At 41.5% G+C, this 27,322-nt stretch overlaps 1 protein-coding gene across 1 annotated transcript in view; it reads right to left on the bottom strand.

Annotated features, from left to right (window-relative positions):
- Positions 1-8,742: 8,742 nt before the first annotated feature.
- Positions 8,743-27,322, bottom strand: part of TMEM272 (transmembrane protein 272) — a 32,881-nt gene continuing 14,301 nt past the window's right edge. Inside the window, exons 3-5 of the mRNA XM_067562754.1 lie at positions 21,812-21,871; positions 16,189-16,271; positions 8,743-9,102 (exon numbers count right to left, since the gene is read on the bottom strand). Of these exons, the coding sequence (XP_067418855.1) occupies positions 8,743-9,102; positions 16,189-16,271; positions 21,812-21,871 (503 nt within the window). The remainder of the gene's footprint in view (positions 9,103-16,188; positions 16,272-21,811; positions 21,872-27,322) is intronic.

Genomic DNA, 27,322 nt, shown 5'->3' with positions numbered 1-27,322 from the left:
TGTAAGAGTGGAGGCAAAGAATCAAGTACATGGGTAGAAGAGGCATGGCCAAGCCCTGGAGCTTTTTGGACAAGTCTGAACTGCTTATGGTAATGAAGAAAAAGACGCATAGGCCAAACCGCTTGAATTGGGGCAGGGGTCAAAATCTTGAAACACATGATGTGATTTGGAACAGCAGTACATTTTCTTTGTTTAAGGCTTACACATCCAAGAGAATGATAAATCTGTCAGTGACAACTGCCAGCATCATTGCTTTCCAGTGAATAGTCAGAATTTCCCCAGAACAAAGGCTCTTTGTTCATTAGGAAATAATGTGGTGGTGTGTTGTCAACTCAGTCAGTCCCTCCTATGATAGCCTCCTCTCTTTCTGTCATTCCATCTGATACTGGAAATATGTAGAGACACAGTCACATCCAGTTTTGACAATCTAGTCTTCCAAGAAATTTCTCTCCTGGTAAGTGACAATCAAGACACACTTTTCTTAGAATAGGATTTTGTTACATTTTTTCATCGGAAATATGGGTTGAATCCAGTAAGATTTTGAGGGCTTTCATCACCTTTTGACCTCTGTGGGAGTTGAGGGCCTGACCGCCTCTCAAGATTGGGTGCTATCTGACGATGAGAGTGCCTGCTAAGATTCAATCCTGCTCCTATTGAAGTCAAGGGGACTTTTGCTACTTCTGTGTGAGTAGGATCAAACCCCTCCTATTGCAGCAGAACGAGTGGAAATCTTTCTATAAATCCATCTCCTAACTGCGTATACATTTTTGTATATACCTGTATATAGTATAAAGCACTGGTTCCCAAAGTGGTCGATATCGACCCCCAGGGGTCGATTTCGACTTTCAGGGGGTCCGTGTCAGCGACAAAAAAATTTGGGGGTCCACGATATGTAAATGGGGGTCCACCCACCGAAATCATTATTTCAGGCGTTTCGTAAACTTTTAAGTAGATATTTTAAATGTGAAATAATTAATTATATGAGTAGGTACGATAAGTTTTGGACTTTGTTATTATAATTCTTGCAAATCACAAAAATTACAATATAGCTTCTAAAAATAAAGATAGTAGTTTTTTACAGTGTTTTTTATTGAAAATTGTAATTTTTTGAATTATCACGGTATTTCTTGCTGATATTTAAACCTAATTTTTCCCGCGTATTATTAAAATATGACAAAATCAAATAATTATTGGTTCACAAGATTATTTAGGTATCTGCTTCGTAGTGTTCTATGATTACGTACAAGTTTTCATACCAGCATCGCATCGAGCAACCGCGCACAGTGAATAAAGTTTGTCCAGACTTGTTCAGACCAAAACTTTTGCACGGACATGTTAAATTAGGCAATTATAAATAGGAGTGTTAGAATCAAACATTGATTATTTCTATTCTGAATTTCTGAGAAGAAAAGTGGTTAAAAAATATTAACTTTATTTAGTGCAAAATACAGATGCAAATCAAAGTGAATCAAAAACATCTTGTTTAGGAGTGCCTAAGGAAAGTAAGTACAAACTTTTAGTTAGTTAGTCATCCAGATTGCGGTCTCGGTCACATTTTTTAGTTAAATATTTCAAATAAAGATCATACCTGCTAAAACATATGACCAAAAACTCTAATTGCATGCTCGAACAAAAAATTAAAGAAATAGTCAATGCTTCAGATATAGTAAAAAATAATTATTTCCTACTTTTAAAGGTTTGTTTTTGTTTGTGTAGGCATTTTTTTAAAGATTTTGTGTTAAAGGAGTAGGAATTGTTCGGATACTTTTTCAATTTTCATTATACTTAGTTTTAATGTAAGTGCCTCAATAGGGTCTTACTCCAGTCAATTAATTTTAAATTTTTTATCTTATGAGATTTAAATAGCTTGTTTTTTGTCGACAGATATCTTCTACTCAACATGGCAGAGGCTAAAAAAAATGTAGGCAGTATAGCATTGATTATTTGAAGTTCGGCTTTATTCCATCACTGTCAGACAAACATTTGCCCATGTGTCTTTTGTGCAACAAAGTTTTAAGCAACGACGCTATGAAACCGTCCAAGCTGGAGGATCATCTGAGAAGGTTGCATCCTGATAAAACAGGCAAAGATTTGACATACTTTAAAACACTGAAAGAAAAACTTCAGAAGAGAATCACGCTAGACAGCATGTTTGCTTCAACGTCAAAAACAGACGACGATGGTTTGCTGGCGTCTTACAATATTAAGCAATTGTTATCAGAGCATCAAGTTCATCCCTCCCATTAACACCATTAATTATTGTATTTTTAGTTTTGAACCTTAGCTTTATTTTATGGTTTTGTTTTGTTACTAAGTTCTGATTTTTGTCCAAAATCCAAATATTTACAGTTTTGTGCTAAATTTTAAAGAGAATTTTAATTTAGCCTTTTTTTTATTTTGAGCTATTAACGTTTAATTTTGTTTTATTTCACATAAAAATAAGATTTTTAATTTAATTGTTTCAATAAAGGTCTGAATAAAAAATTTAAGTTCGTTTTCTTTTTTTACAAAGCCCTATCAAAGTGAACAGCACTGTGTCAGCTGTGAAAAACATATTTGACAATATAAAGTTTAGGAAAATTTAATATTAGGCAGGCAGGGGGTCTACGGCAAAAAAATAATTCGGAAAGTGGTCCACAGGACAAAAAAGTTTGGGGACCTCTGGTATAAAGTATCCTTTATAAAGAATAAGCTTTGTACTGAGTAGTTGATTTTCATCTTAGAAAAGTTTAGGCTATAAAGACACAATATTTTAATTCCTATTATAAAAAATATTATTTTGAATTTAGTAAATCAGACATCTCTTCAAACATGTGTTAAGTTGTCATACTGTAATTAATACTTACCCCTCATTAGTATTTTTCTGTACTGATATTTCCTTTAGTTAGCTGCATTCCTCCCTCCTTCCTTTCTTTTTCCATATATATATTACAATCAATTCCCACTGCTCTGCTTGCAGAGGGAACCTTGGTGTATAGGTCCTACTCCTTCTGTGAAGAAAAGGGGGCCAGCTGCAGCAATGCCCCCTGATTCCCATGAAGAGAGCTCTGTGGATCTGGGGATGTATGTGGAGCAGGGGACAGTACTGGTGGGCTAAAGGAGGAGGAGTGGGCAGGTCAGTAATAGGGCTGTGAGGGGGACACATCACCTCCCCCCCCACCACACACACATATTAGTCATCAGGACAGAAAGATAACATCATGACCCAAGCAATGTTATCATTCTACTGTGCTTTATAGCCACTGCTGTTAGTTTTCCACATTATGGGCCTCATCCAAAGTCAAATGAACTCAATGTGAGTCTTTCAATTGACTTGTCTGGGCTTTGGACCAGATCCTATAACAGGCATAATAACTGGCTTACTCAGAATTCTGTTACAGTCCATTATTATTTGTGAAGCTGTCAAACTTCACTGGCATTGAATATTGTGGCTTGGTTTTTACCACTTAGGTCCATATGCTACATTACATACACATACAACTAACCTTGACATCGGAGGGGAACATATGCATCTACCAGGAGGGCAACATGCAGCCCTAGTTTATATGGCTGCTGTCACCCATATGAAAATGACTAAAGAAATGCATTGCAGCTTCTGTTCATGTGCAATTCACATACTATGGTGCTGGGCTCCAGACAACTACTCTAATTTAATCAGTGTAAGGCTATGACACAAAAAACGTTTATAAAAAGCTTTATTTCACCAACATGTGAGAAAAAATTAAAGCACAACAAGAAATAAAGCAGCTTTTTGTGTGGCATGTTATGATTCAGAAATTAGTACAATTTACCCAACATTCATTTGAAATCCATGCAAAACATACTATATCAATGCAGTGTGCAAAACCAGGCAGCACTAATATAAAAGACTGGGTCAACTGTACATTGCTTCCCTTACTTCAATAAGAAAGAGAACAGAGGTCTTGATTCTCTACTGTCTTGCACCCTGTGGACTCATTTAGGACTCAGACTTGCACGGGGCTGAGGCAGACTCACAAAAGGACATAGATGCCTAACTGCCGCTTTATAGGAACGTCAGGAGTCTTAAGTCATGAGAGCAACATTTTTATTAATAGCTGCACGTTATTGACATAATCCATGCTTGAAGGCCACTGGCCTGTCTCCCCAGTCCAGGAAAGAATCACACCAGTCACACCCGAGTGTTTCAGGCCCTTTTTCTCAGGGCTTCATGTATTTGTGGCCCAACAACCTTCAGCAAATCCCTAATTAAACAGCTCGGCATAAATCCAACAGCTAAACCCAGGTCCTTTCCCCTAACCCAGGGCTTCCTAGGGAGAGTCTCCCTGTCCCTAGCAACTCTTCCCCAGTTCTCCCACAGGCCATCCACCTAGAAGCCCACCTGCCACAGACACCAACTTCCTTCCTCTTGCTGTAGCTCAGCGCTCCAGATGAGTTCTTTCTGCCTTTATAGGAATCAGGTGCTCCTCTGGCAATCCCCTGACCTCTTCTGATCTACTAGACTCCAACTCATTCTTAACCAGGCTCTGCCTCAGAAAAAGGCTGGTTGGCCCCTGGTCCCTAATCTACACTGCATCTGGAAGCAAGCCTCCTAGCCTTGGTCCACAGATTTATGCTAGCGCACCTAAAATAGCTGTGTAAACATTGCGGCTTATGGTAGAGCTTGGGCACTCAAGACTGGGGGTGGGGTGAGCTTGAGAGCCCATGCTCCCACCTGAGCAATGCCTACACAGCTAGTTTAGCATGCCTAGTGCAAGCGGTGCTAGTGTGAGTCTGTAGACCTGGGCTGAGAGGCTGGCTCCCAGATGCTGTATGGGTCAGCCTCTTACAATGCACTATCCAGAAAGGACATGATGATGCGTTGTGGCACCAGGGCCATCTCAGCATGCCTGGGGTAGCTGCATCCGCCTCTGTAGGAATAAAAATACTTTATGGAAAATCTATTTTAGAAATGCTTTCGAAAATTATCTTGGTTTTATTTTGTATCTCTTGCCTGTAAAAACAAAGTCTTTAGAACATGAATACAAATGTCCACACGTCAGAGAAAGAGGAAAATGATAATTAATGTAGGCATTTAAACAGCTCTTGTAATAACCTAAAATAGTTTTTCTATATCTAGTAATAGTGTGATTTTTAAGTCTGATATCTTAAGGCTTGGATCAAGTGCTGTGTGTTGCACTGGAAATCTCTTATCATTCCTTTTCCATGATATAAAGATCCTGTTTCTAACCTTGAAGGGGTAACATAATGCCAGACCTCAAATCTGCTACAGGACTAAATTATGTCCATTGTTCACCTCTTGGAGGGGGGGGGGGGGAAGGGCAGGCAATAGGGGTGCAGGGAGGATGGGTCCCACATTTGGGGGGAAATAAGGAATCATTTATCTGGCAGACTGCTTACTGCTGTTTGAAGCTGCTGCACAGGGCTCTGGGATGTTAGGGGTAGTACCAATGAAGGTGGGTTAGTGGGCAGAGTGCAGGTGACGTGGTCATAAGTCCATGATAAATGTAATTTACCACATGGATATCACCACTATGTGTGCGCGCGTGTGTATTTCCATAGTACACGGTACTATGAATACTAATATTGTACAGGATATAATGGATGTTTTTCCTTTAAAAGCAACAAATAGACATTTATTTCTCAAGAAGAGAAGATGATTTAAGCAGCACAATTGCAACTGATTTCCTCTAGTGCAGTCATAATGCTGATTGGTTCAAAAGAATTAGCTTAATAGTTTTTTGTTTCATTTGAAGAAGAAATTATAAATAAAGAGGGACATGGCTGATTTTCAAACTACTGTAATTTTAGCCCTTGAATTACAAAATATTCAAAATATTAACAAAAGGTGTATTTTGTATTATCAGTATTATTCAGCAGAAGGTGTATTTGGTATCTTCAGTGATTCAGCTTTGGGTTGCCAACTTGACAGCTGTTATAAACTAAAAGCAGGGTTAGGCCTTGCTAGTACTTGACTGGGAGACCATCTGGAACAACTCAGGATGCTGAAGGAAGGGTGTTGGTGATTGTGCATGTTTAAATCTTAGTCATTATTGGACCAGTGCCCTAATATGGCTTTGAAGCACACCTCGCATCACATGAAGTCATCTTTTTCTGGACAAGGTGCATGTAAACCACTGTCAAATCCGAATTCTCATGTCATAATGATCATAGTGTTCACACTCGCTCTGCAGCACCAGTACTTAGTGTAAAACACTGCCAGTCTGATTTGAGAGCATTTTACATTCATTCTGCAAAGGGTAAATAACCACAAAAGGCTCCAGCTGCTAAAGAATCAGACCCAAAGTAGAAGACAGTTGAGTCGTACTGTCTTTTGAATGAGACTTAATGACTTGTGGCCATTAAGGATCCTAAGAAACTTTTTGTGAGAGTGGGAACTGTTAACACTGGAGTCTTATGTCTTATGAATGTAATTTCGGTAACTATCTTCTGCCTTCTTAAATTCCCTATGCGGTGACAATTGGATATGTTTTTCTTCTTCACTTCGTGTCCTAAGCCTTTGTGTAATGTTGTTGTGCACTGTTAAACAGCTGCTGTTTGTCACTCAGAAGTGGTTGCCCTTCAATAGTGGGTAAAGTGATTCTGGCTTATGTAAATTTTGTAAAAGCACTTTGGGATCTTTATAAATGAAAGGTGCTATACATGTGAGATGAAACTATTCAGATGGGATGAACTGAGTTTTATGGAACAAATCTGTCTGCACTGGAATACAAGGGCCAAAATTATGAGCCAGTGGAACACTTGGGTGGGTGGGAGCAATTCTAGCATTCCGTCAGTGGCAAGAACAACGCCTTGACAATGTATAATGCCTCCAGAGAGACTGCAGAGAGTGTGGTGAGGAGCAGGTCTTAATACACTTTTGGAAAAGTGTGGCTCATATTCCTCTGCTGGCACTCTCATGGGTGCATGGACCAGGGAAAGGAATTCCAGGGCCATACCTCTCCACACACAGATGTGCATCCTCTGCGTCAGTAAGTGCTGCCAGGTGTTCTTATTTCCTGCACTCCTGAGCACAGCCAGACAGATTATGGCTCCTTTCGAGAGGCCGCTTAAGGGCTGGGGAATTTTACACTTGATCCTAACCTTAGCTCTGACTTGATGGAACTAACCATATCAGCAGGGAAAGAGCAGCCTCAATAATAACTCACTACCTGGCCACTAGTTAGGCAATTGCACCTCTTGTCCCACTTCCTATTTAAAATCAAACTCTGTGGAATGATTTGTGATCATTTTCTAACATGCGCTTCTTTGTGCCATGGACTAACTGAGTTATAATCAATAAGGACCCAACCGTGACCCCAAGACACATGTGCAACTGCCACTGACTTTACTAGGAGTTTGTGCGTTCATGGCTAATACAGAACTGTTGCCTAAAACTTTAAGCAAAGTTCAGCCTTGGTCCCACAAATGAATGGCCAAACAAATCAGATTAAGCTCTGGGGTATTTCCAAGGTTGAACAAAGGTTCATTTACAAACATCTCCCTTACAGAGGCACACTTAATTTTGCATTATTTCTATATGGTACAAGGTGAGGTTATTGGTTGCATGGTATTTAACAAAAAGAACATCCAAGATGCATGTCCACATTCTGTTAACTTGGTGCTGTTGAATGCCTGAATGCTTGAGCACAGGTGTCAAACCTGAGCAGAGGGAGTACTCTGCTTTGATCATCTAAGGTAACTGCGTAAGAGCAAAAGCAGAAAGAGCACTTTGCATGCATTAATCAACAGAAAAACAGTCTCTGCAAGGACCAGTAATAAGTTAGTTTCATCACAGGATAATTGCCTCAATGCATGCTGGTGCTTATAAAGCGGATACTTCTGCTGTCTTAAAAGCTGCTTTCATCACATCCATCCACTAAGTATAAGTTTCCACATGTACATCATTGAGGGGAACAAATCAAAAGGATCCCCTGAAATCACAACCAATGCACTGCCAAAGTAAACATGTTCATCTGTAATACTGATATCATGCCTCACATCGTTTTGTCACATACTATATTTAAAATACTAAAATAGTCAATTTCCGTATGCACTTTATCAGGAGACTTTAAAGCACTCTTTGTACTACGATGGTGCTGTTAAATTATATTGTACAAATATGGAGAGAAAGTAAAGTTGCCCCACACAGAGTTTGCTTTCCCTTTTTCTCCTAGAAAGGAAGGATGATCTTGTGGTTGAAGCACTGGACTGACAGGAGATCTGGGTTCAGGTCCTGGCTCTGCCACAGAGTTCCTTTGCGACCTTGGCTAAATCACTGAATCACTCTGTGCCTCAGTTCCCCATCTGTAAAATGGGGACAGTGACACATCCTCAAAAGGCTAATGGATATTGAGCTGCTCAGATACCATGGTGATAGACCAATCTATACAGATTGAGAGGAAAATGTATTGTGCTGCAACAGAATCCCTAAGGCTCTAAGAATAAGGTTTGAAAGAAGTTTGCGGTCTGCAGTACTCAGCTGCAGATTTTGACACTTCAGGTAAAACCCCTAACAAAATGGATGTAAAAGTTAGAGGGGGAGCAGCTTGCCATCTCTAGCAGCAATTTTACATTGCTATGATATATTATAATAAGAGAGCCAGATGGCACTGGCTTGTACAATTTCCTCAGTATAGTTGGCTGCTATTTTATACACACACACACATATACATAAACACACACACACACTGGTAAATTATTGCCTTTTGTTTTTCATTGGACACCTTTTACCTAACAGCTGTGATTTCATTTCTATGGCTTTTAATCCTCTTCTGCTGCATATCTTCTAGAAAAACAATATATAAAGAAGCTACAAAAGATGAGCAAAACCAGCACAGTATGGCTAATGATAAGAACTCCGACAGCAAAAATGTACAGGGTTTTGTCACAATAATCCTGGGGCTGGTGGAACGGTGGAATGAAATTTGGCAGGTAGACAGAAAACACCCAATAGTTCCCAAGTATGAACCAGATAAAGAGGAAGAGGCTGAGAGTAAGATGGACGTAATATTTGTGAGCATTCTGCCGCCATGGATACTCATCATCGTCGTCATCATCAATCACAACAGATTTGGAAAGCAGTTGCCTCATCCTGGTGGAGTCATAGAGCAGAAGAGTCACCTGTATGTTGTAGAGAAACAGAAAGTGAATAAACAGAGCCACGGACTTGAACGAGTCAATTCTCTGAGGTGCTGAGCACCCGCACCTCTGATGGACTTCAGCAAAAACAGAGGGCACTCAGCACCTCTCAGTAGTTGCTCAGAATGATCAGGATTAGCCCCTATAAAAGCGTCTAGCAAAATTAAAATAAACGGTGTGGCACATCTTCTCAGAGAAAGCTGAGCAGCAGTAAACAAGGGGGATCTACAATTAATTCACCAAGTTGAGTGACTCGGTTTGAAATAAAATAAATTATTAAAACCTTGAACTGAATACAAATTAACCTACCTTTGATGTTTGAAACAGTTCTATTAAGATTTCTTAAAATATTTTTCATTTTCTCACTCAGCTGCACTTTCTAGTTTCAGGCAGGAACAACGGTGAAATGGAGAGAGTATCTCAAGGATGGATGAGATATCCACTCAAACAAGAAGCGCTAGAGGTCTCACAAGACTTTCTTTAGGGGATTTCTAGTTTAATTTTGTAAACACAAGAGATTAAGGGAGCCTGGAAGTTCAGGATATTTTACAAACTTTTAGGTACTAATCAACCTCTTTAGGAGATTTCCTAGAGAAACACGGACAGAAGGGGAAGTGTTCTCTGACTGGTTTATGGATGTTATTATTTTAAAAAATATTTTATTTTAAATTATTTAAAATAATTATTAATTATTTAAAATAATTATTTAAATTATTTAAATTATTTTAAAAAATAATAACATCCATAAACTAGTCGGAGAACACTTCACTCTCTCAGGACACTCTGTCACTGACTTGAAAGTTGCCATACTCCTACAAAAAAACTTCAAAAACAGACTTCATAGAGAAACTGCTGAGCTTGAAATCATCTGCAAACTTGACACAATCAAACTGGGTCTGAATCGGGACTTGGAATGGTTATCTCATTATAAGAAGTAATTGCCACTGATCACACATTATCACCTCCTAATCAATGGTTGTGAATAGGCCTCAACTACTCTAACTGAATGGACTTTGTTTTCATCCACCTTCCCCATTTTTGTTACTTCCCTTGGATATGTATATGTATATATAGGCCTCCTATGTGATTTCTATTCCTTACATCTGACTAAGTGGGTTACAGCCCACGAAAGCTTATGCCTGCAGAAATTAAATTTGTTAGTCTTTAAAGTGCTACAGAACTCTCGTTGTTTTTGCTGTATACAGACTAACACGGCTACCCCTCTGGAACTATAAGTAGGCCTGATGCTGCTCCTGCTGAAGGCAATCGGATTCTGCCTCTGACTTCAGTGGAGGCAGGATTGGGCCCTATATTCTGTAAGCGGGTAACATACTTGATCTAAATAACATGATTAGAATCATTCATATTTTAACCATAGACACCCAATAGTGTCCTATATGTCTTAGCTTAAATCCAATCGGTCCAGTTCTGCCCTTGGTTACACATATGCAGCCTCATTGCCTTCAGTAACTGGCTTATATAGTTTGGTGGTGAGCAATATTTTGGCCATAATTCTTGTGTACCTAGAAATTGAGGATCAAGGATTTACTTCCCTGCTCTGCCATAGACGTCTGTGTGACCTTGGGAAAGTCACTTAGGCTGAGATCCTCAAAGGTATTTAGGCTCCTAACTTCTGTTGATTTCAAGTTGGAAGTTGAATCTTGTCCTGTCCCCCACTAGCCTGGGCCTTGATCATGCATTTCATTTAATAGGCAGCAGGTTTAAAGCTAACATAAGAAGTATGTCTTCAAACAACGCACAGCCTGTGGAACTCATTGCCGGGGAATGTTGTGCAGGCCAAAAGTATAATTAGGTAAAAAAAGACTTAGCCCTGGTCTACACTTACCTGGGGACTCGGCGGCAGTCAATGGGAGTTACACAAACTACGCAGAGTAGCTTGCGTAACTCTCGTTGACTGCTGTGCTTCCCTTCTGCGCGCCGTCTTCACTGCACTGCGCTGATGGGAACTGCATTCTTGTCGACGCAGCACTACACTACTTGAGGGGGTGGTTTTACTCAGTCGACTTCCTGATCGATTGAGCGGGTCTACACTGAGCATTCAATCGATCCAGAAAGATCGATCTGGCAGCGGCAACTTTGCCGCCGTCATATAGACATACCCTTAGATAAGTTTATGGATGATAGGTCTGTGATGCTGGAAGACTAAGTGCCAGCTCGTGCCAAGGTCCCCATGCTTCAATTGAGTACTGACAAATACATAGCTGAAATCAATCTCACAAGTGTGTTAGTATTGTTAAGTATTAGAGTTACAAGAATGTGTTTAGTATTTAGACTTTATAGAATGTTTCTAAGTTGCTGCCTGCATTAATCTCACTTAGAACACCTGTAACCCATATTTTAAAGTAATATTTGAGTGTTTGCATTGTAAGCCTCTGTAACTGTGTAAATCACCAGACAGGAAAGAGAATTTAACTGGTGTGAAATGCTGATCTCCAGCAAAAGGTGTTATGGCCTGGCCGACAAGGAAGGCTCATCAATACCAGATGGCCTAGAGTGGAATATTAAAGGGGACACAAGATTTTGTTGTTTACTCTCTCCCCATCCCATGAACGAGTTATGCAAGTGAATTTGTTATGCAAGTGAGTTTGCAGCAAAGAGCAGAAGTGGGGAAGGGAATAAAACTCCCTAACAAGGAGGAACTATCTCTTTGTGCTGCTTGGACTCTGAGGACAAGGATAATTAGGCATAAGCAAAAGATCCCCAGTGCTTAGCCTAAGTTAGCCCTAAAGGACATATAGAGTTTGCTTATTATAGAAGCTTCTACTACCTTTTGAAACATAAGTTGGTAACTCATTTGTGTGTGTATCTGTACCTCCTTTACCCTTGTAAATAACTCTCTTATTTCCTTTTTCTATATAATACATTTTTATATAGTTTATTATGGGATTGGCTACAAGCATTGTCTTTGGTGTGAGATCTAAGCTGCAACTGACAGGAGTAAGTGACTGGTCCTTTGGGTGTGGGAGTAACCTGAATATTGCCGTGCTTTTTGGAGTAAGGGACCATCTATCACAAAGGTAGGCTTACCTGGGTGGCAAGACAGATCAGCGTACCCAAGGGGACTGTCTTTGACTCCATGTTAAGGCTGTTATAGTGCCTGAGGAGCTTACACATGGTAATTGGTTGATGAAATCTAAGTATAGAACTCACCACTAAATAAGAACATAAGACTCTAAGAACAGCCCGACTGGGTCAGACCAATGGTCCATCTATTCCGGTATCGTGTCTTCCAACAGTGGCCAATGCCAGGTGCTTCAGAGGAAATGAATAGAACAGGTAATCATCAACTGATCCATTTCCTGTCGCCCATTCCCAGCTTCTGGCAAACAGAGGCTAGGCATAGTTCAGAGCATGGTTTGGCATCCCTGCCCATCCTGGCTAATAGCCATTAATGGACCTACCCTCCATGAACTTATCTAGTTTTTTTATGAACCCTGTTATAGTCTTGGCCTTCACAACATCCTCTGGCAAGGAATTCACAGGTTGACTGTGCGTTGTGTGAGTAAGTACTTCCTTTAGTTTGTTTTAAACCCGCTGCCTATTAATTTCATTTGGTGACCCCTAGTTCCTGTGTTATGAGGAGTAAATGACACTTCCTTATTTACTGTATCCACATCAGTCATGATTTTATAGACCTCTATCATATTCCCCCCCTTAGTCGTCTCTTTTCCAAGCTGAAAAGTCCCAGTCTTATTAATCTCTCCTCATATGGAAGCTTTTCCATACCCCTAATCATTTTTTGCCCTTTTCTGTACCTTTTCCAATGCTAATATAACTTTTTTGAGATGGGGTGACCCGATCTGCACACAGTATTCAAGATGTGGGCATACCAGGGATTTATAAAGAGGCAATACAATATTTTCTGTCTTATTATCTATCCCTTTCCTAATGATCCTCCACATTCTCTTTGCTTTTCTGACTGCTGCTGCACATTGAGTGGATTTTTTCAGAGAACTATCCTCAATGACTCCAAGATCTCTTTCTTGAGTGGTAACAGGTAATGTAGACCCCATCATTTTATATATATAGTTGGGATTATGTTTTCCAATATGCATTAATCCACATTGAATTTCATCTGCCATTTTGTTGCCCAGTCACCCAGTTTTGTGAGATCCCTTTGTAACACTTCACAGTTTGCTTTGGACTTAATTACCTTGAGAAGATTGCATCATCTGCACATTTTGCCACCTCACTGTTTACCCTTTTTCCAGATCATTTATGAATAAGTTAAATAATACTGGTCCCAGTACAGACCCCTGGGGGACACCACTATTTACCTCTCTCCATTCTGAAAACTGACCATTTACTTCTGCCCTTTGTTTCCTATCTCTTAACTAGTTACCGATCCAGGAGAGGACTTTCCCTCTTATCCCATGACTGCTTACTTTGCTTAAGAGACTTTGGTGAGGCTTTCTGAAAAATCTAAGTACACTATATCCACTGGATCACCCTTGTCCACATGCTTATTGACCTCCTCAAAGAATTCTAGTAGATTGGTGAGGCATGATTTCCCTTTACAAAAACCATGTTGACTCTTCCCCAACAAATCATGTTCATCTATGTGTCTGATAATTCTGTTCATTACTATAGTTTCAATCAATTTGCCTTGTACTAAAGTTTGGTTTACTGGGCTGTAATTGCCAGGATTGCCTCTGGAGTCTTTTTTAAAATTGATATCACATTAGCAATCCTCCAGTCATCTGGTACAGAAGCTGATTTAAATGGTAGGTTACATACCACAATTAATAGTTCTGCAATTTCACATTGGAGTTCCTTCCGAACTCTTAGGTGACTAGCATCTGGTCCTGGTGACTTATTACTATTTAATTTATCAATTTGTTCCAAAACCTCCTTTAATGACATCTGAATCTGGGACAGTTCCTCAGATTTGTCACCTAAAAAGAATGGCTCAGATCAGGTAATCTCCCTCCCATCCTCAGCCATAAAGACTGATGCAAAGAATTAATTTAGTTTCTCCGCAATGGCCTTATCTTCCTTGAGTGCTACTTTAGCATCTCAATCGTCCAGTGGCCCCACTGTTTGTTTAGTCAGCTTCCTGCTTCTGATATATTTAAAAACATTTTTGCTGTTATTTTTTGAGTCTTTGGTTACTTGTTCTTCAAATTCTTTTTTGGCCTGACTAATTATATTTTTACATTTCACTTTCCAGAGTTTATGCTCCTTTTTATTTTCCTCAATAGGATTTAACTTCCACTTTTTAAAGGATGCCTTTTTGCCTCTAACTGTTTCTTTTACTTGTTATTTAGCCACGGTGGCACTTTTTTGGTCCTTTTACTATGTTTTTTAATTTGGGGTATACCTTTAAATTGAGCCTCTATTAAGGTGTCTTTAAAAAGTTTCCATGCACATTGCAGGGATTTCACTTTTGGCACTGTACCTTTTAATTTCTGTTTCCCTTTTTTAAACTAAATGCTACCGTGGGAGGCAGATTTGGTGTTCCCCACCCCCTGGCCTCCCATGGGGATGTTCAATTTTATTATGATATGGTCACAATTATCAAGTGGTTTAGCTATATTCACCTCTTGGACCAGAGCGTGTGCTCCACGTAGGACTAAATCAAGAATTGTCTCTCCTCGTGTGGGTTCCAGGATTAGCTATTCCAAGAAGCAATTATTTAAGGTTTCAACTTTATCTCTGCATCCTGTCCTGAGGTGACATGTACCCAGTCAATATGAGGATAGTTGAAACCCCCATTATTCTTGATTTTTTTTATTTTTATAGTCTCTCTAGACTCCCAAAGCATTTCATAGTCACTATCACTATCCTGGTCAGGTGGTCGGTAGTCTATCCCCACTGTTACATTCTTATTATTCAAGCATGGAATTACAATCCATAGAGATTCCAAATTGGGGTTTGTGGTCGGTACTTACGCTCTTTAGCCACTGCTGGACAATTTGGCAAGGTCTATCAGCGGCTATTAGCCAAGAGGGTCAGGGATGAAATCCCATGCCCTGGGTGTCTCTAAACCTCTGACTGTCAGAAGCTGGGTCTAGACAACAGGGGATGGATCACTCAATATTGTGATCCACAATATTGAATGGACCCTGTTCTGTTAATTCAATCTGAAGCATCGGCATTGGCCACTGTTGGAAGACAGGATACTGGGCTGGATGGACCATTGGTCTGACCCAGTGTGGACATTTTTGTTTTCTTATGCATGAGTGTAACTGAGTGCAGAATTGGACCAACTGAATTTAAGCTGACACACAGGGTGCTATTGACGGACTATGTTAAAACATGAAACATGAAATTTTAAAATCAAATTATTTAGATCAAGTATGTCACCAGATTATAAAATATGGGCCCAATCCTGCTTCCATTGAAGCCAAAGGCAGAACTCTGATTGAATTCAGTAGGAGTGGGATTGGACCCAAGTGTAGTGTCATTTTTAATGAGAACTGACTACAGACTCCTCACTAGCGGCTAGCACAATGTTATTACTAATTAAAATCTATATTAATCCCTGGTCAACAAATATTAGTAGAGTCTCAAATGTTATTAGTAGTCACTGAGTTGTGAAATAGTTTTTGACACTGAATTCAATTTGGTTTCAAGCAATCATATGAAAATTGTGGAAGTCAGCATGGTCCATGAGGGTCCCAGTTCATTAAAATGAAAAGTTCTCAATTCTGATTTAATTTTCCTAAAGGGAAACCTAGCTGTTATTAAACTAACCCTGTCAGCTAAGTTTTCCTGCAGTGTTGTAAAGTGATCAATTGTTACTTTCCTGTGCTAACATCCATTTATTCATTCTAGATCTATCTTTTGATAAAATGGAAATCAAGTCATTGTAGCAGAACATTTCCACAGGCTCTTGCTTTGGAGATAAATGTGCCTATTTTGTGTTGCAGCAAAGAATTATTATCCTGTGATAACATTAAGTTGCCTAGACATTAGCTCTCAATTAACCATACAAATTTAATGTAAGTTCTTAAGTATCCTGTCTGAACCCAGCTCACTTGAAACATACTTTATAATGTCAAAGTCTTGGCACATAAAACATTTTTCACATACAATGCACAGTACCTTTAAACTGCCGACAACACCACCCACCAACAGATATAAGGGAATTAGTGGTTGAAGTGGGCAGTCTTCCAAAAACTTCATTCCTGAGTACCAAAAATATAATATTGTTTATTACCTTAAAGGGCCAAAATGCCAGTATATGCTTTACAGAAAAAAGTAAAGGTGCAGTAAGTGTAAGGTAGTGCTTACACATAAGTTTCTGATCTAATGAACATTAAGATTAATGGGACTGAATTAAATGGGCTTTGCATCAGACACCACACAAATGAGGATCATGAATTAAAAAAAAAAAGGGAAAGGAAGAAATAGAACAAAGGTCACAATGTCAAGATTATGGGGTTACTTATTTGAGCCAGGTACATATTTTTATGGCTCCATTCGTTTTTTGTTAAGTGTATTATTAAATATATAGCTGGTCAGAAAAAATTCCAAGAAAGCATTTCACAGAAATGGCTCAATTTCAACAAACTTCCGATGAATGCCAAGTTGTTTCCTGCCAGCTCATCTATCCAACTCCTCAGCAGCCTGTGAACTGGAAGCCTTGGACCTTTGCAACACTCCCAGGGCTTCCAGGCTCCTGGCTCAAACTGACCACAGACTGGACAAAGCACAGGCAATCTGGTGTCAGGACCATTCCTTTGTGGTCAGACAGATGGTCTCTATGATCTAAAAATGGGTCATTCCATCTCTAGCTTCGATCTTTGAAATTTGTAATGAAAAAATGTCATTCCTAATTGTTACAAATTGAAAGTAGATAAATAACCAAGTGGCTGAAATGATCTCCAATTTCCATAGTTAGGCTGTTCTTCATGAATATTGGTCTGCACTATTATTATAGATTTCTTAATATTAGAAAAATATCTAGCAATTATCTCTTTCACCAGGGCCAAAATGATTGGATACACTAATAATTAGCTCCATAGAAACCAAGTCATGGTGTGAGATCATTGTGAAAGAATGTTCTCAGAGAATCCAAGTTCCTTGCTTGGATAATAAATGTCTGCATTTCGCCTTGACATTTAATTTTCCTTAAAATGCCTTTGCAGATATGTAGTTGTTGGAAACCATTATCCTGTGACAACGTTGTATTACATTGACAGTCTTTCTTAATTTCAATAAGTCATGAAAAAGGACTCCTAATCTGATGTGGGAAGTAACCCACAGCTCTGGGCTAATATCATAGAATAAATGCCACATTTTCATCTAGAAGTTTCATACATTAAAATCTATTACTGAGAAGGGATATTAAAAACAAAAGGTCAGATTCTAGCCTCCACTCCATTTTTGACGGCTGGCTGCCAATGGGTAAATTATGCCACGCAGTAAATGACATCTCCCTGCGCTAGCCTGGGTCCCTGCAGCCCTGTGGCATTCACCCACCACCACTCACTCTCTCTTGGGGTAGGCAAGAGTTTAAAGTTACAGCCAGATCTTTATAAGAGCTCAGTCAGAATACGTTTTTGAGATGTGCTGAATAAATGCATCTCCTGTCTTTGTTTGCCTCCCTGTTGTTCAAGTAGAAGACTGAGCAGGTTGTTTTCTGAATGTTAAGGTGAAGCCGCCACTGATGATAATAGGTATGCATTACTTGGATGTCCCTTTCTAAGATCTGTTGCGTGTCCTCAAAGGACTTGCTAGAGTAGAGAATGACTATGTCGCTGGCATATGCAAGTTTCATGCCTGAGGTATGTGGAAGGTTAGCAGTATAGAGGTTGAAGAGCACAGGGGCCAAGACTGACCCTTGTGGGATGCCATTTTTGAGGAGCCTTGTCCGGCTGGACTGTCCATTGACTGTGACACAGAAGCAACGGTTGGTGATGATTTCTTGTATTGCATGTGTCATAGAATGGTCTTGGAGGCAATTATATAGCTTGAGGAGAAGGCTACTGAGCCAGACAGTGTCATAGGCTGAGGAGAGGTCGATGAACACGACACCACACTTTTGGTTGGACTCAAAGGATCATCCCTGCAATTCTCGAGCATCCCAACTTATTTAGGGGTAAAGCTGGACAGAAACCTTTCTTTTTGCCATCATATCAATGGAATGGTAGCAAAAGTGGCACCCTGGATCAACTTGCTGCGGAGGCTGTGGAGTTATGGCTGGGGTGCAGATTTCACAACCCTGCGCTCTGCTTCGTTGGCACTTGTGTACACTCCAGCAGAATACTGCCTGTTTGCTTGGGGCAGGAGTACACATACACCTAAGCTGGACACATATCTCAATGCTGCCCTTCGCATTATCAGCAGATGCCTATGCCCCACACCATCTTACGAATTGCCCATCCTCTCTGGTGTTCCATCCCACCACCTGAGACGGCTGGCTGCAACCAGGCAGGCAGCATTCAAAGCTGCAAATAGCTTACTCCACCCCGTTCATGAAAGGATCTTCCAGCCTCTGCCAGCTCAACACCTCAGGAGCCGCAGGCCTTTCATAAGAGCAGCTCAGGCCTTTATACAGGCAGATAATGGCCAAAGCCGGAGTAAGTAGGTCATGAGCCAGTGGAGGAAGGAACAATGCCCTGGCAGACAGCAATGACTGCCTCCCATCTCCACCTCACTCATAGGCTGCAGCCTGCCACAAAAGGAGTAGATCCGCTTAACACTGGCTAAGGACGGGTGTTGGGCGCTTTAACTCCTGCACACACAGCTGGAACCTTTGCGCTACTACAGCCTGTGAGTGTGGAGAAATACAAACAGCAGACCAACTTGTGGAGGAATGCCCCATCCACTGCCTCCTTCAGTCTCCTGACTGACAACGCATTGGAATGGCTGAGGTCTGCCACATACAATCGCTCAATGAATGCTCGAATGGAAATCTACATCACATGCAAGAAGAAGAAGAAGATCTCCTGACTGTCTGGGACACATAGTTTTGCCAGTAGCACAGCCCAATTTTGGGCTGTGCTGATACCCAGTGGGCCTTGAACTGAGGCAGGGGACAGCACAGACCCGTAGCTGAATCTGGCTCATAGGTTATTCTACACTGGAACTGGTGGCGTAATTTCCAGTTTGGGTAGACATACCCGTGCTAGCTCTAACTGAGCTAGCATGCTAAAACTAGAAGCCTAGCCACGGCAGCACAAGCAGAGGGATGGGCTAGTTGCCCAAGTACAATCCCATCTGAGACTATGCACATACTCGGGGGGGGGGGGGGAGGTGGGGGCTAGCCCCTCGCACCACCACAGCTACACTTCTATAATTAGCATGCTAATTCAATCAGAGCTAGATCGGGTATGTCTATCCAAGCTGGAAGTTGTACCTCCCATGTAGACAGACCCTGAGTTCATGGCACTAATGTTTAATTGCACCATCTTCTTAACAAAAGGAAGATCCTGATTGCCCTAACCATGCCTTCACCTCCATTTGATTCTGTTAGCTACTGATGGTGCCAAGGGTCTATGCCAGAGCCTTGGTGTTGGAACCCCTCTAGTAGCCTAAGCAGTCAAGTCTACATGCCCTCACAGACAAGAACTGGTATTAAGGGTGAGTTAAGGCTGAGAGCGTATATGAGTAACTTACAGGTAAAATAACATTACAGGGATGTGATAATTGCCCCCAAAATAATCAGCATGAACCCAGGAAACCCAGAGTTATGGTAAAACTCAAAGAAATCCAAACAGCTTAAGATACAGAAATGCATAATTAAGGCATCCAAACAATGCAAACCCTGCTCTGTACTGATGCAACACAATAGCCATACAGCTGTGATTAGTGCATTTTTGTATATGTTCCCAGATTAGATTAAACTGACTTTTGAAGACACGTTTTCTTTCCCTCAGGGTATCACCAAAATGTTGAGTTAAGGTGCCTTAACTGTGCATTTCCATACCTGCATTCAATACTCTGAGAGTGAGTTCTGTAATTTTGGGAAGGAAATGATGTATTGCTCATACATAACATAGCTCTCACCTTGGTAGGATGGCCCTCACTCCTGTAGTACCTGAGCACCTCACAATCACTAGAGGATTTTATGCTCATGACATTCCTGTGAGGTAGGGAAACATTATCCCTATTTTACAGATGGGAAACTGAGCCACAGGGTAGATTAAGACACTTGCTCATGAACCAGGAACTGAATCCAGCTTTCATGCATCTCAGTTTAGAGTCCTATCCACTAGGCCATGCTTTCTACATGAGTCCCTGCTTTAAGTGAAAACTCAACTCAACTTTAACTATGGAGCCTGGAATAGCACTCCAGAATAAGATTGTGTCTTGTTATAACAGATTTTCCCCTTCCTCCCTCCTGACTCCAAAGAAAGCAGGCTGGCAAGACAATAAAGGGTGAGAATGAGGATCTTTCAGATTTGGTTTCCAGCTGACAGGTTCTATGCTTATTTGTGCAAGACCAAATCCATATTGTACATTCAGAAAAAAAATCCTTGTTGAACGCTCTGAGTCAGGGGATGGACCTGCAACTAATATTCTCCTTGTTTAAAATAGACCAAGAAGCAGGAGTCTGAAGTGCAGTATTTGAGCACTCGTACGTCTCCTAAAAGTCCTTTAATTGAAATTGGTCTTGTAGTGGAACCAAAGGCATCATATGAAAGAGTTACATTCACCTTTTTGTCCATTTAGTTTGTACTAAGACAGGATCCAGCCATACTCAGCTTTCTTTATACTTAGAGGCATGTGAACTGTGTTTGAAATGAATATTTTTTCAATTGCAGCCCAAAGAGTGTGCAGTGGATCAGAAAGAGCAGTTCACTCTTCTGGCTCTTTGGAGGTGAATTCATATACAATGAGATGGTTCATGGACATATATTGTACAATGCATTCTATTTTGTTCATAGGCAATTCAATGACTCGCACAATGTCTTTTATTCAGGATGCAGGTTCTGGATGAAACTGCCTTTGTTCTTGTTTCTAAGTATTTGTTATCAGCATTAGTGTAGTATTATTTTAGCACTTATATAATGCTTTTCATCTTCAACTCAGGTTACAGTAACTGGGCCATATCCTTCTTGAGTCATCTGAATAATCCTTTTGGAGTCAAGAGGACTGCCAAATGGGTACGGTGAGCAGTATTTACCCACTAATTAAGTTACTTGACATGGCAGTGAGGTAGATAAGACCCCCGTTTTATAGATGGACAAATTTAGGAAGAGAGGTTAGGTGGTTTGTCCAAAACTACAGAAGGAGTCATTATCAGAACTGGAATTAGTAGGTCAGAATTCCTGGCTCCCCATAAATGGCTGATGTGGCCATGCATCTGAAGCCTGAATATCACTCCCAGAAGACTGAAAGGTTAAAAATAATAGTGGAAGGGATGGAGTTTTTTGTTGAGTCTGGCTGTCTTATCTAACAGCCAGTGTTCACCACCCATTTATCTCTCATAACTCTGCCAGTCTGCGTTGATAGTGACCGGCACGCCCCACGCCAGTTTGAGGAATTGCCTATCCAGATTTCAACAATCACATTGAGCTCTGTGGTGGTTTTATGACGTGGACAAACATATGTAGTGACAAGCATGTAGTGTATGCCGTGGACACATATATGTGGTGACACCACCAAAGCCAGGTTCACTTGTGTCATAAGCCAGATTCAAAGTAATTTTTTCGCAGGTGGCATTACTACATAGTGCCAACAAGCTCCAATCTTTAAACTTCTTTGCTAGATAGCTTACCTGTAAAAGCCATGGACAATGGTAAAGCCAGGAAAGCAAGAAGCCCAAAAATAAAGCAAGCTGTAAAGAAAGGAGAATGGTGGTTATTCAGCTGGCAGCAGTGTAAAAGATACAACATTCCATTAAATACGTCCCCTTGCACCATGTTTGTGGACAGGGAGTATCGATAATCTAATGCAATGAGAGCTTCATCTGGATTGTGTGGGATCAGTGATGATGGGGTTGTGGTATATTTCACCTGCTGAATCTGAATTTTACAGTGATACTTTAGCAGTCTCCCCACCTTGGAGCAGCCAGTAACAGCCTATTCCTGTAGTCCTCCCATATAACTCCATGGGCTTTGGAGCAGGCACCACACTAGTACTGGTGGCAGCTCCAGCAACTTCTGCAAAATTCAAGCGTTCATTTTCAAAATATTACGTTTCTAGCCCTTGTAACTGTAACAATTTTTTTCCAAATGCATCCCAATGCAGCAGTGTCTGCCTATCTGTGCAAAAAAGACAGAAACGATTGCAGCAAGAGAAGAGTGACCTATTCATCTCGATAGTGGTTAACTCTGAAGCCTAATGATGGTCATTCAGCATTGTTAAAATGACATTCTGCTCTGCAAAGTGACTGTAGAAATGTTATCAGGGAGTTCCATGGTTAGCATGTTGCCGTGATACTGTAGCAATTTTGCTCAGGTTGCAAATAGGTCCCAGTGGTGAATAAGGGCACTAAGAGGAGGTAGAGGTGGCTCAGAGGATAGAATAAAGCCATTGAGGAGAAAGGCAGTATGATGTTCCTTTGGAGGCCTTAGTTTGCAAAATTTGGACCTTGAAATAAACATTCACGAATTGGTTTGGTGTCAACCCCACACAAAGCAAATTATAGCAGGGTGTAGTCCCCAAATAGCTTTGCACCGTGAATACTGCAAGATTTCAGCCCTGCTAGTACAAACATCCTCCTGATGTCTCAGTGCACAGGAACGGGTGGAGAACCAGCACCTTTAGTAGCTGCGTTGGCACATGTAGTTATTCCTGTTCGTAGATCTCAAAATGCTTTACAGCCAAAGGTAAGTATTATTATCGCTATCCCACAGAAGGAGAAACTGAGACACAGGGGCTGTAATAACAATCAAGGTCAGTAACAAAGCTCGGAACAGAACCCAGGTCGCCTGACTCTCAGTCCTGGGCTGTAACCATGGGACGATGTCACCTCCCGTACATGATATTAACTTTATTAGCAGTGCACTGAGGTCTTACATTTCACCCCTTCAGCCTCAGATGTAGTGTATTTAACATATCCACTAGCTGAAAAGGATTGAACGTATTTTGAGATGAAGAAAGCACTTCTGTCTTCATCTCTCTTCCCCCCCTCCGTTTTTTTTTTTTAACTACGCTATCCTATCTCTTTTTCTCAAACACTGCAGCAAGTCTCCCTCTGTTTCAGTGGTCTGCAAAGTGGCTTCCTACACTTGGCTAAGCTCTTTCGAATAGCCTTTATAGACAGCCTCTCATTAAAACAATTTTGCACAGAATCTTGCACTTTGCTGAATGCCAGGTTCTATACTAGGACCTCTCACTGTTCCATTACCCAGACTATTATTATAATGCACTGGAATGATTCTCATTAGAATTGGGCTGAACTCTAAATCCTACCCATGAATGCTACTAGTTGCTAGGTAACTCCATTTACCTAATATTCCAGAGAGTACAGTTCAGGCATTCGGTAGCTGAGTTGACAGTCTGGAGTGACAAGTAAGTAAGTAACATGACTAGTGTAGCAGAATGTAGGTCAGCTCTCTCACTGCCATTTTCCCTCCCCACCCTTCTCCTGCCATCACCATGTGTGTACAGAATAAGGAGAACCATAGGAAGAAGACTATGATTCTTAAATATGCAATTGATAGTCTCTCTGATCAGTTCTAAAGAAAAAATCACTGGAATATGCTCCAGGATCCTCTATAAATGGCTCAGGGGGGCAGATGTACATGTATAACTGCACATCTGGCACACTGGTGTTTGGTTTTGTATTTTCTGTCCAATAGCCTGATTTTGGAGGAGGAAAGTGGCAGAGGGACCACTTGCAGCTCAAGAAAAAGAAAGGTAATGAATGAATTTTCTTCCCTAAGCAGAGAATGTATTGACTCATTATCTCCCCATTCAGCCTCATGCTCTGAGGTCTTGAATTGGAGGGGCAGACGCACAGTCTGGAAATGTTTCCAGATTCATGTTTAACAAAGTGAGACACTCAACAATTGACTATACAACTAGCATGGTTCTGTAGCCAGTCACGTAACCTCACTAGCAGCACTAAAGATTGTTTTCCCTTATACTCGTGGTGTTTTCTGTAATAGCATAGGTCTAGTCTACTCTGCGAAATTGGGCCGACGGAATGCGGCTTCCGTTGACCACCTAATGTTTGCGTCTCCACTGACAGGTCCGTTCCACCAACCTAAATTGCGGGAATATTCGACTTAATAAAACCACCTTTGCAAGAGGCATAGCACTGAAGTTGAATTGTATGGGGCAAATGAGTAGCAGTGTAGGCAGTGCGTTGTGTAAATCAATGTGATTGGCCTCCGGGAGGTATCGCACAATGTTCTGCTGTGACTGTTCTGGACATTCACACTCTACTACACTGGCGGCACATACAAAGGAAACAGCCCCTCCCCTCAAGCCCTGGGAAATTTTGAATTCTCATTTCCTGTTTGGTCAGCGTGGAGAGACCTTGGTAGCAGAACTGATCATGGCAACTGCATGCCCCAAACGCTCTCCAGCCTGGAGTAGACCTGAGATTTTGGATCTCATCGGTCTGTGGTGCGAAGAGTCTGTTCTAGCTCAGCTATGAGCCAGCAAAAAAAATTTGGATATCTACGAGAAGATATCGTGTGGCATGTCAGAGAAGGGACACAAGAGGGAGTGCAGCAGTGCCACATTAAAATAAAAGAGCAAGGCAGGCATATCAGAAAACTAGGGAGGCAAACAATCGTTCTGGCTCATCACCAAAGACATGCTGCTTTTACGAGGAGCTGCATGTGAGTCTCGGCGGTGACCCCACCGCTGTGCCACCCCGCAGCATAGATACTTCAGGGGAATCTGAGTCCAGGATGAATGACAATGAGCCTGTAGACAAGGCGGATGAGGAGAACAGGGGCAGGTGAGTGGGGCATTCATTCTCCCTGAAAGCCAGGAGTTGTTTGTTACCCTGGAGCAGCCCAGCTGTATGCAGGAAAGCGTGACTCACCGAGATGCCAGGGAAGGCACATCTGGTGAGTATGTACTGCAAATATCATTTCTGGGGTTACATCCCCAGTCCAGCTTCTTGTTACAGTGAAAAAAAAATGTGTATGGTGGTGGAGATGGGCTTCCTCATTGCTGGTCCAGTTAGGCAGAAGGTTGCCCCCGGAAAAGACTATTTATGTGCACAGGGATGGTCTGAGAATCCTCCATGGATATCTTCAGGAAACTTTCATGTAGGTACTCTGCAATCCTTTGCAGAAGGTTTTTGGGGAGGGCATTATTTCTGCCACCGCAATAGGACACTTTCCTCCACCACTCTGTTATTAAATGTGCAGGCATCATCGCGGAACACAGCATAGCAGCATAAGGACCAGGCCTGAACCCAGATGTTTGCAGCAAATCCTCCCTTTCTGCCTCAGGAATCTAATATCACACAAGATCACCTAGGGAAGATGGTGCAAGTTTACAATACCCTCCCAATATAGTCAGCGCATGTTATTCCCCTGCCATGGATGGTCTTTTGGGTCCCTTCACCACAAGCTCCTAGACAGGACCACAAGTTCCTAGATGGGTGTTAGGGATCCAGGAACGGGTGACCATATATTTTCTCTAGGGACACTTCACTCCAACACCCCCCCCATACCCTTCATACCACCTCTTCCAAAACCGATCTTTGGGAGGGGAAGGGAAGCTCAGAAATCCTGCTTCTTGGGGAAATATGGACTTGTGCAGCTTGTACTAAGGAGATTTCCCTAAAATGGATGCACTAGCCCTCTACTTACCATGGCTGGAACACCTCTCTGACCCGAGCAAAAGGTAGAGATTGGTATGTGGGTCTAGCGTTCACTTGGGAATATATAGGGGAGTTCTTTTTACATTGTAACATTGCTTTTCATCCATGGGACAAGCTAAAAATGGAAACCTTGTGCTTTGCTTGTCTTATAGTGGACAGCGTGACCCTCAGCGCAGCCTCTACTCCTGCTGAGAGGCTGTCGCAGATTAGAAGGTGGGGAAAAAAAACTTGGGATGACATGTTCAACGAGATAATGAATGCCTCTGCGGCTGCTGACACAAAGTTAAAAGCCTGGAGGATTTCATTGTGAGGAAAAACTGTACATGGACATGGAAAACAAGAAAGCAGTCCAGGAGCATGAGCATGCAACACAGGCCGAGATGCTGCGTTTTATGAGAGATCAGTCAGACATGTTGAGGCATCTTGTAGAGCTTCAGGAAGAGCTGTGGCAGGATAGACACCCTCCACAACCCTTGCTAAACTCTCAACAGATGCATTCTTTCCTAGACCCACCTCCAAGCGATCTAGATTGAGCAGGATGCAGTACGTGCTTCACTCAACTCTGATTGAGGGGAGCAGGAAGAGGTGCCGGATCTTTAAGAACTTGGATTGTGGGTTCTTTGCTGCTTGCACGGACAAACTTGGATCTGTATCCCCTAACATCCCGTTGAGAATGCATGTGACCCATTAAATTATCTTCCTTTCCCTCCACTGTTAAGGATCATCAATAAAACTTTACTGCTTTGAAATTCATTACTCTTTATTTATTAAAAGCATGGGGATGGATGATGGGGGATGAAGGGGTGCAGGCACAGTGCTGAAAGGGTGGGTGATGGGAAGGGAAGTCACAGTACAGATAAGTGACATCCATTACTGTATCTCAGTACAAAAATGACTTTTCAGTGCTTCCCTGACGCGCAGCACTCCGTGGCTGGCTCTCAATGTTGCACTGGAATCTGGCTGCTCAATATGTGTAGCTAGTCTATCTGCTTCCACGACCCAACCCAACGGGAACTTCTCCCCCTTTGTCTCATAGACATTATGGAGCATGCAGCAGGCAGATAACTATTGGGATGTGTCTTTCACTCAGGGCTAACCTAGTGAGCAAACTGCACCAGCACGCCTTAAAACATCCAAAGGCACATTCCACCACCATTCAGAACTTGCTGAGCCTATTATCGAACCACTCCTTCTCGCTGTCCAGGTGCCCAGTGTCTTCATTAACCAAGGGAGCAAAGGGTAGGCAGGGTCCCCAAGGATCACCGTTGGCATTTCAACATTGCCAATACTTATTTTTTGGTCAGGGAAGAAAGTACCAGCTTGCATCTTTGAACAGACCTGAGTTCCTAAAGATGCGCGCATCATGCACCTTTCCAGACCACCCCACATTGATGTTGGTGAAGCGACCCCTGTGATCCACAAGGGCCTGCAACACCATGGAAAAGAATCCCTTTTGGTTTATGTACACTGTGGCAATATGGCATGCCTGACTTG

This window comes from Emydura macquarii, unplaced genomic scaffold (genome assembly GCF_026122565.2).
Source record: "Emydura macquarii macquarii isolate MOO-44397 ecotype Brisbane River unplaced genomic scaffold, CSIRO-AGI_Emac_v2 contig_2473, whole genome shotgun sequence".
NCBI classification, from domain to species: domain Eukaryota; kingdom Metazoa; phylum Chordata; order Testudines; family Chelidae; genus Emydura; species Emydura macquarii.
This window is presented reverse-complemented; position numbering and strand designations above follow the sequence as displayed.